Raw genomic sequence first — 17,278 nt, 5'->3', positions numbered from 1 at the left:
GTGATATAAGATGAACCGGGCGTGAAATATAATATGCAATACATTGTGCGCAATGACAGATTCATTGGAGAGCGCGAGATAGCACAGGCACTAGCGTGTGCTATGCGATATGCGCCTTGGAGTGTAATATGCACAGGGCGGTGTTGTGTAACCTAACTAGTCTCTAAAGTTGTAATATAAAATATGTGCTGGGGAGTGTAACGTTGCATATGCACTGTGACAAAGATATGGATCCCAGATTGTAATATGTATGGCATAGCACTGTGCGTTATAACATAGGCATCGAGAAAGGCACGTTAGATGGGGCAATATAACCCGTGCAAAGACAAGTGTGGCATGACATATTCACGGGGTGGTGTTACAGTGCACATGGGCTAGAGAGTGTCATAGCATATGCACTAGCTAGTGGAATACAACACAGAGGTGTGTGGCACTCGGCAGGCAATGGTGGGTGTAACACAGCATTGGGCTCTGTCAGGAGCACGCTGTGACTCTCAAGTGATGTTCGTCCCCTTTCCAGAGAGTAAAATAAAAAGTATTACACATCCGGCAGTGGATGTGTGTTTTATTAACCGTGAGGGGGGTTTCTTGCATAGTTTTGGTCGAATTTTTGTCGAATCCCCTTTGAATGGCTTGGTGTGCATGTGTATTAAATGTGCCCGTCAATAGCTACCCATGTTTGTATAAATAAACGACAAGGGTGTCTACCGGGATTAGGCACGGTAGGGCATCAGACATGTCAGAGCTTCACTAGTGGTGTAAATACATTCCACGTGGATTCATTGCATGCATAGTCGCCTTTTAATGAATATCACGCAAATCGTCATGGTGATAGGTACGTACGGTTTGTCCAGCATGTCCTAGGTGTGTCTATAAATATATATTTTTTAAAAATAATAAAAAACAGTGGCCGGCCCTGGGGATTGGGGTCAAAAAAATATAATTAGGAGACTGGCCCTGGGGGATGGGGTCATCAGGGCCAATAAATTAGAATAAGAAGGGGAACCAAACAGCCCCCCTTCTTAAAAAACTAAAATAAATAAAAGACTGGCATCGTGCCGGAGGCCATGCCCCCTCCGTGCAGCACTCTGCAAACGCGCCCCCAACAGGCATCTCCAGTATGCGCCAGGGAGCTGCGCTGCAGCCAGGTGTTCTGAGGCCAAGCCCCTTTTTACACCTCTCTGCAACGCAGCTCTGTGGCGCTTACTGGAGGTACCTAGTGGTCTAGTTTGACCCTAGGGACCCTTAGGATTCAAGGGGACTTAATCTCTCAACTTAGAACAGCCACAGGGCGCGTTTACACAGTGGTGAAGGGAGGGGACGGGGCCTGAGGTGACGTGTGCAAACACGCACTATGGCACGTTTTAAATTGGGGATATAATTTCCCTTCAATACTGAGGGCCCCTGGGGGCTAACTAGCCCACCAAGTGCTTCCAGTAAGCGCCACTGAGCTGCATTGCAGAGAGGTGGTCCAGGCCGTGCCACTTTTTACACCTCTCTGCAACGCAGCTCTGTGGCACTTACTGGAGGTACCTAGTGGGCTAGTTGGACCCTAGGGACCCTCAGGATTCAAATGAACTTAATCTCCCAACTAAAAATGGACACAGGGCGTGTTTACACAGTGGTGAATGGAGGGGACGGGGCCTGAGTTAACGTGTGCAAAAACGCCCTGTGGCCTGTTTAAAGAGGTAGTTTTAATCCCCATGCCCTATTATATACTAGGGGCTTACAGAGGAGGTCATGCTAATCACAGGGGGACCCCAACGCATAATGTTCCCTAGTGTATGTAGGTGTTTTCACTGTATTCTAAGTGTCTTTTAACATAGCACTGGCTCTAGGACTGGTTAGTCAGACTCAGTTACCACCAGTATCCGTCTGAAAAAGTTGAGGGTACAGGATGATTTTGCAACAAGGCTTCTTTCTGCTCTTCTTTTTGTTCTTTCTGCACGTTATCCTTCTTCCTGCACTTATCTTCGTATTTGAGGACTTCTGTTGCTTCTTTCTGCACTTCTTTTGTTTCTTTCTGTGCATTTTTTCTTCTTTCTTCACATGTCCTATCTCTGTAGGCATAGTTAGAAATTAGCATTTAAAAAACCTTTGAAATTCACAGAAAAAACCATAGGTTTCAGGCACGTTATAGTTAGGAATTAGCATTTAAAAAACCTCAGAAATTCACTGAAAAAACCATAGGTTTCAGGGGTGTTATAGTTAGCTAGACTTTTCACTTGTACAAAACCATTGAAATTCCCCCGTTATAGTTAGTTCAGCTAACTATAACTCGCGCGCCCGCAATGCACTGCTGATGACGTCACATATTACATCACTCATGACATGGTCAGTGACATCACTCATGACATCACTCATGACATCACTGATGACATCTCAAATGACATCACTGATGACATCACTGATGACATCATCCTTGTGATAGAGTGGCAGACCTCCTCTCACCCTAATATAACCTTTGATACACACATTCAAAAATAGAGACTAAAATTTTCAAAACAATGGACATACCAATACCAGTTACAACAACCTCTTCAGTAATTCTAAGATCCACATACACATCCACTCATTCACCTACAGTCCTATACAGTCACTCATACATGTACTCACTCATCATATGTACTCATACACCTATACATCCTGTTACACAATGCCACTCATCCATAGAGTTACTCACACACATAGTCACTCATGCTAATAAAGAATCAAACATACATTTACTTGCATATACAGTTATACACACACCACCATACTTACTTCTACGGAAACTTACACATACTTAGTCTTTTAAACAATCACTTAAAGAAACACATACTTATTCATACAGGAACTCTTTCAATCTCTCACTCTCACATATACTCACATATATACACCAATAGTCACATATACTAGTTTAAAACATATGTAGTTACTCATAAAGACACTATTGAGACAGTCATTCACTCACTAACACACCCATACACACACTCATCCACCCATACAGTCCTGCACACATGCTGTGTTCAACCCATACAAACAGTGAGTCACTCATTCATGCACCTATGCACTACGTAATACCCCCCACCGAACCATGCAGACACTCAGACTGATACTCAAAAAACCAACTAATAACCTATATAGACACCCATGTAGCTACTCACCAACCCATGCAGCCACTTATACACAAAGTGAGAGACTGATACAGATATTTACATATTTAAACATTACTCACTAAGCCATGTATTCACTATGATACACTTAATCAGTCAGTTACACAATCAATTTTTCAAAAACAAATCATCCATTTAGACACTTATATACCCATTTATTCTTCCATCGACCTTGAGATATACATATATAAAACATATTTAATTTTCAGAAAAACACACATTCACTGGATGATGTCATCAGTGATGTCATCAGTGATGTCATTTGAGATGTCATCAGTGATGTCATGAGTGATGTCACTGACCATGTCATGAGTGATGTAATATGTGACGTCATCAGCAGTGCATTGCGGGCGCGCGAGTTATAGTTAGCTGAACTAACTATAACGGGGGAATTTCAATGGTTTTGTACAAGTGAAAAGTCTAGCTAACTATAACACCCCTGAAACCTATGGTTTTTTCAGTGAATTTCTGAGGTTTTTTAAATGCTAATTCCTAACTATAACGTGCCTGAAACCTATGGTTTTTTCTGTGAATATACATATATTTGCTACTTTTCTCACCTTAGTGCTATCTTTTGCCCCTATTCTGATTTTCCTTTCTGTGCTTTCTTTCTTAATACATGCATTTGCAAAAATGAATGTCCTTTTGAGTCACTTTCGGCATATATCAATTATCCCAATACACAATGATAACATATACAAGCAAATGCGTGCTGCATAAACAATTAACCAAAAAGGAATAATGGTTTCCCCTTCAGCATATATCAATCATCCCAATACACAATGTTAGCATATACAAGCAAATGCGTGCTGCATAAACAATTGACCCAAAAGCAATAATGGTTTTCAAAAAGGAAATAATAGTTTTAAAACTCTGCTTATGTTCTTTCTCGTTTTCCCATCAATGACTTTAACTGTGAGTGCTACACCCAGTTATTGCACTGTGGCACAACCTTCAACAAATATCTTCCGCATAAATACAGGGTCTGCTAATGTCAATAAAACCCCAGAACACTAGAAGCGTTTCGGGACTTAGCTCCTTGTTGTCTTGGGGTCGCGTTGGAGCTGGCTCTTTGTTCGTCAGGAAAGCTTCAGCACTCATTGCCAGGGGACGACACGATACGCTCCTCGGGTGAAGTCAACGAAGTCAAGCATGGAATGTTTGACTCGCGGCTATTTATAGCCGAGATAGGGCGTTGCCGAGCGCGTGTCAAAATAGTTTAAAAGAAACGTTTTCTCTGCTGGTTACCTAGTAACCACAGAAAGCATCTTGGTTGCACGTTTTAAAAAGCACGTGCATTAGCACATGAAAATAAAGATCCGAAGAGAAAAGAAATAATACTAGTGTGCCATTAACCAATTATACAGGAACTAGGCATTGATTAACAAGGGCAAAAGGATACAGGAAATAACAAAATAAAAGAGCACCAAGTAAATAGAACAAATATGCAGGCTAACCATATGTTCTAGTGTCTTGAGGAATGCAGACATGATTCATACTTTTAAGCTGTGCAGAAACACAAATGACACAATTAGTTAAACCTGCTATTGCAGCTGCGTGTCGATTCCTGGCATACAGCTGGGCTTGCATCAGAATCAGTGCCGTGGTCTTGGACTTCGGAGATCAGCGCACTCGATGCGGCATGAGCCAATTTCTCGAGCTGTGGGCAGACGTTGCTACGATTCCTTAGATGATGCATCAGAATCAGGAGCGCATGCATTGCGCTTCTCAAAGTTGCATTACTTTTCCAGCTCCCAGCGGCAAACAGCCTCCAAAGGTCCAAAACAAACAGCAGGCACCTCTTAGCAGGTCAGACCTCCTATCAAGGAAGTTCAGTGGAGCTGGAGGTGAAGTCTTTGTGTCCCAGAGACTTTAGAACGGGAGGCAAGCTCAATTTCAAGACCTTGGAGATCTTACTCAAGCATGGGACATAGCAAACAGGAAAGACATTTTCCCTTTCCTTGGCAGAAAGTAGAAACTGCAGGCCAACCCCAAACAGCAAACAGCACAGGGGCAGTATTACTCCTCAGTTTCTCCAGCTCTTCTCCTTGTCAAAAGATCCTCTTGATTTCCTAGAAGTGATCTAAAAGTATGGGGTCTCGGCCTCTCTTTTTATACAGAAAACTCCTTTGTTCTCTGGTGGCAAAGAAGCCCTGTGCTCAGTCAAACCCTGTTCTGTCCTCTCTGGTGCAGATTCCTAGGAGGTGGAGACAGCATTGCGGAAGGCAGACATCACGTGAAAGGAAATCCCCTCCCCATACTCTAAATGCAGCCCAGGTTTATTTATCCCAGCCCTGACTCATCCCGACTCTCTGGAGCCACTGCACCTTCCCAGCCCCTGTCACTCGAAAGCCAGACAGTCAATGCACATCCTAACAGAGGCACACCGGAGGGCTAAGCAAGAAAATACCTACTTTCTAAAAGTGGTATTTTTTTCAAGCATTGAATGTAAAAGTCACTCTCACTAAGAGATGCATTTTAACATTCTAAGTTCAGGCATAATAAACTTTCTTTCCTACATTTTTCCCAGGGGTAGTTATGTTTATAAGATGTTATAAGCAAACTCCCCGTTCTATCCTATGGGAACAGGTAGCCTTGCAATAGTGAAAAACAAAATTGGCAGTATTTCACTATCAGGACATGCCACACACATGTCCTACCTTTCACATACACTGCATCCTGCCCACAGGGGTACCTAGGGCCCAGCTTAGTTGTGATTAACATGTACAGAAACGGAAGGTTAGGGTCTGGCAAGTGGGTGCACTTGCCAAGTAGACATGGCAGTACCAGACTGCAGACAGGCTCTGTATTGGCAGGCCTGAGTTACATTTACAGGCTGCTTATGTGGGTGGCACAATCAGTGCTGCAGCCCACTAGCAGCATTTGAGGCCCTGGGCACACACAGTGTACTGTACTAAGGACAGACTAGTAAATCAAATATGCCAATCATGGAAACACCAATCAATGACAACAATTTACAAAGGGAACGCTTGCACTTTGGCACTGAACAGCAGTGGCAAAGTGCCCAAAGCATCTAGATTAGCAAAACAAAGTCCAACACACAGCAAAAACACAGGCGGAAAAGGCGAAAATACAGGGGAAACCCACACCAATGATGCCAGGTCTAACAAATTCCTTAGTACAATTTCAAATTGGAGAAGGACAATGTCTGTGAGCAATTACACGTTTGCACATATCTTTTTTTTGGATTATCTGAGATATGGACACCTCTGAATAAGTCCCTTCTCCTACACGCTGCATATTTTGGGCATTATCCATTCCCCTCCCCATTGTGAAAAGTATTTATACAGCATTTGACTGGAGTAAATCTTGGACTATTTCCAGGGTAGAAATGGCTCAGAGGAGTGTGTGGATGACCACAAACTGAATCTCTGTTTGTGGATGTTCACACGCTCTCAAGGCTAACCACATCTTGAAACTCTGCATGGGATTTTCTCCGGTTTAATATTTTGCCATTACACAGGAGGAACTAGATTTATTATTTTGCAAGGTCATCTTTTGTGAATTCACGGCAGTTGTAAATCCAGCAAATTGCTCTTATAACACTGTTTTGTGAGCGAAAATGTATCTGTGAATTGGAACCAGTGTTTCATCAGTATCATAAGCAGTTCAACACCGCGGTCAACAGCCATATACACATGTGTGGCTTTCACCTATGACAACAGAGCTGGGGTGCAACATCTGCATGTACTTTGGGTTAGCGTGTTGTGTCCTAAACAAGACAGACTTTTGAAAATGCATCTGTTATTCGTACCGCTTTTTTCTTAATTGTAAGGAGTAGCGAAAATTGCTTGCTTTCTTTAAGGATTCACAAGTGTTAGAATGTGTTAGTGCTGGTTAGGTCACTTTTGTTTAGTTCCGGTGTAAACTCGAAATTGCAACAAATGAAATAAACAGCAATAAAGACATTTTAGCTAGAGTGCCTCATCCCGCACGTAATAGGAATGCCATAGTCAGGGCCGGCGGGTGAGGGGTGAGAAAGGTCCTTTTGTCCCACTTTTCATTGCTTCCAGGAACTTTCCTGGCATCTTGAGTTTGTGATCGAAACTGTCACCCAGGAGGTTGTGCTGGCCATAGGCCAGCATACGGCTTTAAAACTGTGCATCATATTTTAAAGAGATTCCGTTGTGCAAAAGCTAGCTGTCAGGACGTCTGACAGCTCATTATGTGGAACGGTTATTAAAGAATGTTTTTGTTTACTCGCTCACCCATGTAATATGTATTTCAGGAGTTGGAGGTCACCAACACAGTCCCAGAACAGCCCACGGAGCAAATGGTGGAGTTCAGTGTCACACTCACCAATCAGAAGTTCACGGCAGAGCTCAATGATCCGAGTTCAGTGCCCTACCAGGAACTGGCAGCAGACTTTCAACTCAAGGTGAGGCAGTGGAATAGATCTATGAGTTTCCCTGGCGTCAAAGCAGGAAAGCACGGCTCCCAGACTTTGTTTCTGTTTCTCTTATCTCACGCTTTCTCCTGTCTCTATCTTTCTTGCATCCCTCCCTCTCTGTCTATCCCACTCTCTTTTTATCTTTTGGCCTGTCATTCTGCCTCAGATGGGTTATCTCTGTTTGTACATCTCTTCTTTGCAGACAGATCCCTTATTTCTATTTTGTCCTGCATATCTCTGCGAATTCATTATCTTTAACCCTTTTACCATATCTCTCTCCACGAGTCTTTTAAAAAAAATGTATTTCAAGTAATTTGTATTGAGAATTCATATAATTGTAGATTTGATGAAAGTGAGAGACAGCAGAAGTAAGCAATAATGGCTGCACAACACTAGGATCGATTGCAGAAGATGCCCCTCAAATGTATTTATCACATTATCTATGTAGTTCAAAGCCAGTACATTTTGATTCCTTCATAGCTGGTGGCCATTTATATGTATACATATGTATATAGAGTGATTTTTATAGCATGAACCTAGCAACAAGGCAAAATATGCTCAGGGAACAGTTGAGTACAATGGGAGGCTAAGCAAATGGGGATCAGCTGAGGGCGAAAAAGGAGGATGAAAGACGAGTAAGGTGGGATGGGATGGGGTAGAGAGGGCAGGCTATGTTAGCTCGTCGGAGAAGTGAAGAAGGTATGGGAGGGTGCCCGGTGTTGGTTAGGCAAACAATATATGGGATGCAAACAGAGGTAGTGTAGACGCAAGACAAAGGGTTGAAATAGGAAATGTAACAGCAGAGGGGGCATAATTAGCTCAGTGGGGATTCTGCAGGACAGAGGGAGGGGAGAGAGTAAAAGGTGCAGGCTCTCTTCAGCAGTGCTTGATTTATAAAAGAATGAGCCCAAAGCTCTGGCCAGAGACTGGTGCTATCAGAGGTCGACATGCCAAAATATAATGGCTGCCTAGTCTGAAATTCACCTCATACTTCGTGAAGCAACCATCAGACACCCCTTGCCCTTTTATCTCACTCCTACAGGTTCTTTCTTTCTCGCGTTTTTTCATCTTTCTTTTTTGTCCTTCTTTCCTCTTTGTGTCTTTTCCCCTCCCTTTCTCTCGAGTACTTTCAGATGAGGATAAATAAGCATTTGTCCCCAGAAATGAGTGCCAGTGGACCCCACCTGCTCAAATTAAGCACTGCTCATCAGATGAGTACACCATATACGAGGTTGCTTACCACTGAGATATAGTTTAAATTATGGTTCTAAGTTGTTTTTTGAAGTGGAGGAGACATGGTGCCTAGCAGATGCCACCATGGCTGGTAATGATATTGTGAATGAGGAACTCTAAGGTTATATTCCTATTTGGGGGGAATGGTAGAAAAGAGGGAGAAGCTGATATCTAAGTCTGATTGGAGATATTCATTCCCCTCAGGGTGCAGACGTTCCTTCCAAAGTCTAAATTTCAAACCTAATTCTCAGATCTTTGAGACCACTTGTATGCCTGTGTTATTTCTAATCAATGACATGGCTGCTGACAATTTCACAATTGCCCAGAGATTGATCCAGACAGATTTAGATGCATATAGCATAGTTTCTAAAACGTCTGGGGTCATGACCACTGTGTGCAAGCAGAGAACTTATTTAGTAGAGTTGAAAAGGGAATAGCAAGCTAATCACACTATTATGTATTATTGAAGAAAAATGTTGTAGTGTCACCCTAGATTGATAGACAGAGCGTGCGACTGCTTGTGAAAAATTCAATGCAAAACCAATCACAATGTAATTTGTTCATTGTTATTTACATAGTTTTTGTAAATTGAGATCCAGTGGTGTGGATGTTGACACTTGCTGCCTTCCTATGTGTATTTCTGTATGCAGGCAGTGGAACACAGTGTATAGGTTAACATCAGCTCGTCTATATTAGTGACTTATTAGGATGACCTCAAACCTTATTCTGGTGATGAATGCGCCCAATTGTCCTCAATTGACAAGGGCACCAGGTGCATTCTTGCATAGCCTGGCCTGATGAGATGCCTTCCTTGGTACTTTATACTTCACAAAAAACTCTCACTCAGTCACCCTGCTACTGTGACAAAGGAACCTGAACCCTTCCTTTTTGGGCGCTGCAGAGTCATATGCGAGTCGCCATCCTGCACAGTGTGCCCAAAACAACAGGTAGCCTGGCATCCCAAACTGAGATGGTCCCATAGAAATCTGCAGCAGGTTTTGCTGATCCAGTCGCATCAGCTGCTCTCTCCCTAAATAAACAGGAATTCCTGAAATCCTCTCATCAGCACAACTGTGGATAACAAATAGCCCGCGCACCATTAGACCTGCATGAGGAAAGCCATGTGGAGTGCAAATCACAAATTAATTGCTAAGTGTTTTACACAGTAATTCAATTTCAAGGCCGAATTTAATGAACAATTTAACACAAGTGTTAAGGTGGAATTAGCTGCAGTTGCCCGTGTGTGAGCAATATCCGCATCCGCGGTCTCGCGGGCTTCTTTGTGGCGAGAGCCTCCCTCTCCCACACGCCAGCCTCAGAGGCTTGCTTATTAGTACCGCTGAGAGGGAGGAAGCGCGGTTTAATTAGCACTTTCATGTTTTGCATGATACAGAGCAGCGTCCCCAGGAGGCCCCTGTGGTAAAGTCAGCCACAAGCCGGCGTCGATTCCTCCCAAGCATCTTCGTGCTAGGCCGGCCTTTCTTAAACCTGAATCAGAAGTGAATGTTCCCGACGAAACCGCAAAGGGAATATTGACAGGGCTGATTAATGCTTCTAAAACAAAGATAAATGAGAATATATCTGCATAAACTTTCTTTGCAGTTTTTCCTTTATTTTCTTTGCATAGCCACTGCTTTTATGGCGAACACTACCGCATTTTGACAGGACCATCATCTAAACTTTGCCGGCTGCCTCTTAGTTACAGAAAAGCAGGGAGGGGTATTTGCATATAAGAGGGAAAGTTTCTGGATTAATAATGTATTTTGTTCTTTTCATGCTTAAGAAATTAGAGCTTAACATTCGCAATGAGTCTCAAGATATGTTTCTAAAGCACACTAATCCCCAGGAGCCAAAGACCGCAGCTTGAAAAGTTGTCAAGATTGTCTGTTTTCAACTGGAAGGCAAGCTATGCTTACATATCTGCATTCTGCACAGGCTAGGCTTGTTAGATGTTAGAAGGCTACTAATGCTACTCTGAGTTTGGCAAGAATAACTTTGAATTGTATCTTGAAGCTGCAAAAAGTGTTTTTTGACAGTCAGTTCACTTTTAGACTGATCTACTTGACAGAAAGAAATCGGCTGAGTCGAGAGAAAGCAAACCAGGTTTATTGTGACTGCCTCAGAGAGGAGAAAGGCAAAACTCAAGGATTCTGAGTAGAGAAAGTCCTTCTAGGAGCACCTGGAGAGGAAGCAGTTTAAACGTGTTTCTTTGTTAGGCAGCAGGGTGTCTGTTTAGTAAGTGCTGACTTAACTCATGATGCAAGGCCTGGGACAAGGAAGTGATCAGGAGGTAATGTCCATTTATGACCAAAAGAAAAAGTGGTGCTGCATCCTTCCTAAGTCTATGATAAAGGAGCAAACGCAAAAGTGAGAAAGATCCCTTAAGGTACCCTCTTGCATCATTGATGATTATTATTCACAGTACTTGTTTGCATATTTCGATTTTAAACTAACAATATCTGCTACATTCACAATGCATGCAAAATATTTGAAAGGAAATACATATCCCACATAAGTACTAAGGGAGTCATTTAGGATTTGGTGGACGTGGGGCATCGACTAAAAACCATCGGACTCGCAGTTCACCCCATCCCCATTTAGAAGAGGGCAAAGCACACCTTTTCTACCTGCTGAGACTCTGCTGACCGCACCAGTGCAAACCTTTGATCAACACCTCATCTCTCACATGGGCCTCCTTCAATGTATATCAGAACGCACACCATATTTAGGGTGGCTGGTCCGACATGCAATAATCCTGTTGGGCACAGGCAGGGACAGCTTTGGAGTCCCAAATTCGAAAAAAAATAAATGGTCTCCATACACAGGGAGAAAACTCCCATATCATCAACAACATTGACTTGTTGTTTTTCATTTGGGAGTTTGTTATTGAAAAACAAAAACATTTGCAGAGCAGGTGCAACAAGCATGGAGCGCATTCGGCAAAGCTTCAGTGCCTTCAGTGGAGCAGCTGCCGTGGCTCAGCTGAAGTCAGAAGGGTCCTCACCTCTCCGGAGGGGATCTCTAAATATGGCTTGCAATTGTCTGCTGCAGCCCCTGATGAACTGGAAGGCCATAGGCCTCCCACCATACTCTAAATGAGGCCCTAACTTGGTATCCATGTCACTGAATCAAATACATTACATGAAAAACATGACATGAAACATTTATAGGCATGATGTGTTTTTTAATGTGTGCACATTTCAAGATGTTTTTCTATGTTTAGATGCAGAAAGTTTTTCAGAAACTGCCAGGATTCAAAGAAATCAGAGTGCTAAGGTTTAGGTGAGTAACAGCTTTATGTTCCACGTTGAGCGTTTTATGAGTGACTCGTTTACAGTGTTATTGGGGCTGGCATAACTCAATGAGACCTTCCACTAATGCAAACATGTCACCTATTTTTGTGGTCCAATGTGAATGTTGTTATACTACATGGTTATATATGGCTCTCATAGAGAGCCCCTGTTGTTTATTTCTGTTTCTGAAAGTTATAGTGATGCCATAAAGGCCTTCCAGGCCAGGTGACAGAGCTCTCTGGGAGCCTGTCAGTGCAGCTCTGCATGCCTGCTATGACTGAAAGCAGAAAGCACAGCTGCAGGTGGGGTAACGAAGGGAAGGTGGGTTTGGGTTAAGGATAACCAAAGACATAAGATATTTATTTTTCACATTTGTATCATGGAGGAAGAGCATATTATGTATAGATCTCCCATTATCCTCAGCCCCTGCACAGTAGTTGTAGTTGAAGGCAGGGGCAGATGATTTTGGGGGTCACACATAACATAACATTATAGATGGGTACAAAGTGAGTAATGGGAATTTTTTTCACCTTGGGATTTCAAAGTGACATCATAGCCCCTTGGCACCTTTAGGTAATTGTTTGTGCTTTTTAAGTCCAACTAACATAACCTAGACAACTCGAGCTTTGCTCTTGTTGTCTCGCTGATGTCATTCAAAACCCTGCGGTGAAAAACATCCACGTAATTCACTGTTACCCATCTATAATTCTATATGGTATTGTCATTTGGCTGACTGCCATGATGATTACCGCAGGGATTCCATGATTGTCTTGGTGTTTCATCCATGCCATTCCAATATTTCAATTACTGACTACAAGCTGGGCAGGACTATATGCCGTCCTTGAACAGTGAATTTTCCTTCCCGAGCACTAATTGACGGAGGTTTAGTAGCGTAAATTCAATGCCCTGTGAGCGTGCCATGCACATCAATCGAAGTAGTAAAGGAGACAACCTATGAAGCAAAAAGTACCTCTTTTACCAATCTTGAATCGCCAGCATTCACCATCGGTAATGATTCTATGAAGCCTTTTGTTTGGCGGTGTCTGATTAGAGTGTGAAACCTACTGAGACTTCATTCACAAATAAGTTATTTAGTTCTGCTTTGCTCCTCTACCACAGCCCTTACTCACAAAATCTACACAGCCAATTGGCACACCTGGAAAGCAACTGACTTCTGTATCAGCTTGGAGCAGCAGGAATGCCGAGTTTAAAAAAAGTTAGTCGCTACTAGAAGAAAGTGGAGACTTGCCGTCTCATATATTCTCTTTATTTAACTGTTTTATATAGCACACCTGCGCCACAGCGAGGATTAGTGTGCTTTACATAGAACAACTTAGTTGAAAATACTCTGCACCAGGTAATAATAATACTAGTCAGTGACAAAATAGAAATGAGGAGGAGCAGCTTTTAAAATAGGCTAGATGCCACAGGGTGGCTGGATACACATACGGTCGCTAAAAGCACAGACTGTGCGGGAGCTTCCATCTCAGTTCAAGGAGAGGAACACAAGGTGAGTTTTTAGATGATTCTCGCATAAAAGAAGTGTGTGTTTACTTCTGATATCAAGGGTCAATCATTCAAAGTAGAGGTGTCAGCACTAGCACTTGTGCACTGCATTGACCTTAAATGATGCTTGTGAAGCCACTATGCTCCCGTCCTCTCTAACACAGACAAAACTGCGTACGTTTTCAAGTCACCTTTAAATTACATGTTTGCGTTATAGAAAACACCATAGACATGACTCACTCACAGAGGAAGTTGTAAATCTTTGATGTAAACAGGTAGGTAGCCTTGGGGCAACAGTGAGTGTTCCTAGGTCCACTACATGTTCCTCAGATTTCTCTCCAAATGGGAAACATTTCTTTAAACGAGGAACCTCACTATTTTGGAATGCAAACACTTGGATGAGGAACTACTGTTCCTTACAAATTAATATTCATGAGGCAGGTCATTTTGCGACCCTAGCCGAATGGGCATTTTGTGTTGTTACCTATTGGTTCATAGGTAGAATCAGAAAATGAACATCACGTCGCAAAAAGTGGGTGCACAATTTATACTCACTATTTCTGAACCACTTATATGTACATCAGGGCCTAAGTCCCACCTAGTTTCAGAGCCTGTGCATTGAAATGTATCGTAAGCATGTACTTCCTGGTTTAGGTCGATTTTTCTTTGCCCTAATTCTGCATACTTTCAGTGTTGTTGAAAAAATGCTCTATAAGCATTCAAACTTTTCTTAGATCCTTGAAGGTGTGACACTCTAGTTCCATTGTAAGTGACAAGGTTCATATCGTTAATTTGCCATGACATTTGGTTCATATAGCACAACAGGAAGCTCGCTCCACAAGCCTTCTTGACTTACTGCTTAGATGTGAATGAGTATGTCAGGGTTGAGCTCAAGGATGGATATGTGGGTTTGAGTCAGTGTACAGTACAACAAAGTTATCAAAGTTGGAACAAAATGTGAATGTTTAGCCTTGGTTGGATTTTTGTAAGTTCACAGTACTTTAATAATACTTCAAAATACATAAATATATAGTAAAAATTTAAATCAGAAAGAAATATATACACAAATACACAATAAATAAATATTGCATAGTCAACTCAGTGATCAATTAGGGGTCTAGAATCCAACGCTTGAACAGCATTTGTAGCTAATTGACAGGGATTATCGAATATTCCTGAAAATGAGAACGCAGAAGCAGTAGCACGCAGTTACAGTATTACTCTTGCCAAAGCCTGATCACCTTTTGTTAGGTTCACAGACATGAACACTGAAAAAAGGCTGAAACAAAGAAAACCGAGTGACAACAACGAAACAGTAACTCTACAGAGACAATGTGCAGTATCTCATAGTGTGGTCAAATGACAATCAAAGTAGATAGTCTTATCTCCTAGTATATTTCTAGTGGTAGTCAGTACCTGAAACTGTGACTCCCTTTCAACCACAGCGTCCAAGGCACTCCAGGTCCACAGCTTCAACCTCACCTGTGACCAACTCAGAGGGGAAGGGGGCAATTTGACCCGCAAGGGAATGATGGGTGAACCCACAGTGGGACACAACCATAAATCACAAAAACAATGACACAGATGTTACAGCAGCACAGACTGTCTGGACCTTCATCTTTGTGGTAGGGATGTAGAATCAGAGACATTTTAAATATAATCACTACTTTTCGTGGACCAGAAATGTCTTTACTTGCCCAGTTTCTCACACTTCGTGCACTATTGTCATTTGGTTCAATCAGCTATAATTTTGAACTTATTATATGGTGACAAAGGTGTTACAACTGACACTGAATACCCACAACATTAGGACTCTCTGGGGTCGATTCACAAACTGAATGTTGTAGTGTGTTTAGTAGTAATGGACAATACTTTTGAATGAAAGGGGTTAAGGTGGGATATTGGGAGGATTGTGGAGGGGTTTATCGAGGGGCATGCACCTACCCACAAAAGAGTGAGCCCATTGCTATTCATCAACTTGACTTAAAATACAATGCCAAAGGAAATAATGTTAAATTAAATTGCAATATATAATACAGCTAAACATAAACAAATATAACTCAATTTTATCTAAAACGAACACAATTTGATTTGATTTTAGGCTATTTAAGAACCTTTTAAAAAAAAACAATGCATGTAACAATTTTTTATTAAAACATAATTAAATTCATTTAAATTAATTATATATTTATATATATATATATATATATATATATATATATATATGCTTTTTTGAAGGACAGTGGGAGAGTAATAGTTATAATTTCGAATGTCAAGGCCCATTCAGGGCGAAATAGATAATATGGCTAATACAACCACTGAATAATTGTAATGAATATATGGCAACAATTTAATGAATTAGGCATTGTATTGCGCCATGATGGCACTGCCCTTTGACTGTATAAAGCAAGGAGTTTCAAAGTGGTCCGTTTTCAATGTTAATTAAATTAAATGTTAAAATCATGATCGTTTCCGGCGCGCCTGAAGAAGGCGACTGCCGAAATGCGTTTGTTTTGCACGAGTGAATAAAAAGTTCCTTTTTTACTTTAAACTTCAGGAAAATAATTTCAAATTCATTTAATATATTTAAATTAAATAAATATTCTATGCACAATTAAGTTAATGATGTTACATTTCTTGTATTTTCTTTTACATTAAAAATAAATTTGTAAAGTTAATCTATATTAATATTTAACATAAAAATCATTTTAAATATTTTTTCCAAGTTTACTAAATATTTTCAACTATCCCAGTACCTTACCTTAGGGAGTTCTCTGGCCTGGTGAGGCAGATCTCCCCATGGTAAAGTATAGGGAAAATAAAAACCTTTATGAAGCTTGAAAAAAAAAGTAAACATTTTATATACGTATTTTAAATGTAGAACACAAAAGCTACAGCACTATTAGCTCCATTTTGAATTAAAGAATATAATTCATTTAAATATTTTTTTAACTAAATTGTTTTAACACCTAAAGTAAATAAATAAATATTTTTATTGTTCACTTATCTTTATTCCATTAAAGTGCAGACAATTACAAACATTATAAAATAAGTGAATAAGAATACATTAAAATCATGTGTTAAGACCATTGAAAAGTGATCACAAAACACTGGAGAAGGTAATAGATGAGTCAATTTCACAAGTCTAAAGTTTTAAAACCACAAATGATACTAATCAGTCAGTTTCTGTTCTATTTTAGTGTGCCTAATCCTCCACACAGCCAACAAATACTGGGAAACTACGTATACTACACACCGACTAGTGTCACATTTGAAATTTCTCAGTGCTGCTCTGCACCTCCTAAGCCCCAAATTACAGCAGAGTGGGCAGATGTACAGGTTCCTGGGGCCACGATACGCTGAGCAAAAGAATAAAACATGCTCCAGCGATTCATTCGCTGAAAGGCATTAGGGACATTCCTCATGAGGTACCCTCTGTTTACCCACCCACCTAGATGTAAAAGTAATTAGGGGAAGGGACCCGTATCTAAATTGTATACAAAGTTTCATTGATGTTGTCCGCTCAATATCATCGAAGACATTTTCTAAATCATAATTATCTTTATGTTGGAGAAAGGCCATAGTCAGCGTTCCTTGTACCTATGCATGCAAAAGATTTAGCTTGTGTTGCCAATAGGTAATCTTTATTTGTGCCCTAGATATTTCACTACACTCATTTG

General features: G+C 41.2%; 1 protein-coding gene across 1 annotated transcript in view; it reads left to right on the top strand.

The window, feature by feature from the left end:
• IMPG1 (interphotoreceptor matrix proteoglycan 1) overlaps positions 1 to 17,278 on the top strand; it is a 1,638,967-nt gene that overhangs the window by 766,754 nt on the left and 854,935 nt on the right. The window contains exons 7-8 of the mRNA XM_085609628.1: positions 7,405 to 7,554; positions 12,023 to 12,081. Of these exons, the coding sequence (XP_085465754.1) occupies positions 7,405 to 7,554; positions 12,023 to 12,081 (209 nt within the window). The remainder of the gene's footprint in view (positions 1 to 7,404; positions 7,555 to 12,022; positions 12,082 to 17,278) is intronic.

The sequence above is a fragment of the Triturus cristatus genome, chromosome 6 (assembly GCF_964204655.1).
Source record: "Triturus cristatus chromosome 6, aTriCri1.1, whole genome shotgun sequence".
NCBI classification, from domain to species: domain Eukaryota; kingdom Metazoa; phylum Chordata; class Amphibia; order Caudata; family Salamandridae; genus Triturus; species Triturus cristatus.
Note: the sequence above shows the minus strand (reverse complement) of the source record. Positions and strands in the feature narration are given on the sequence as shown.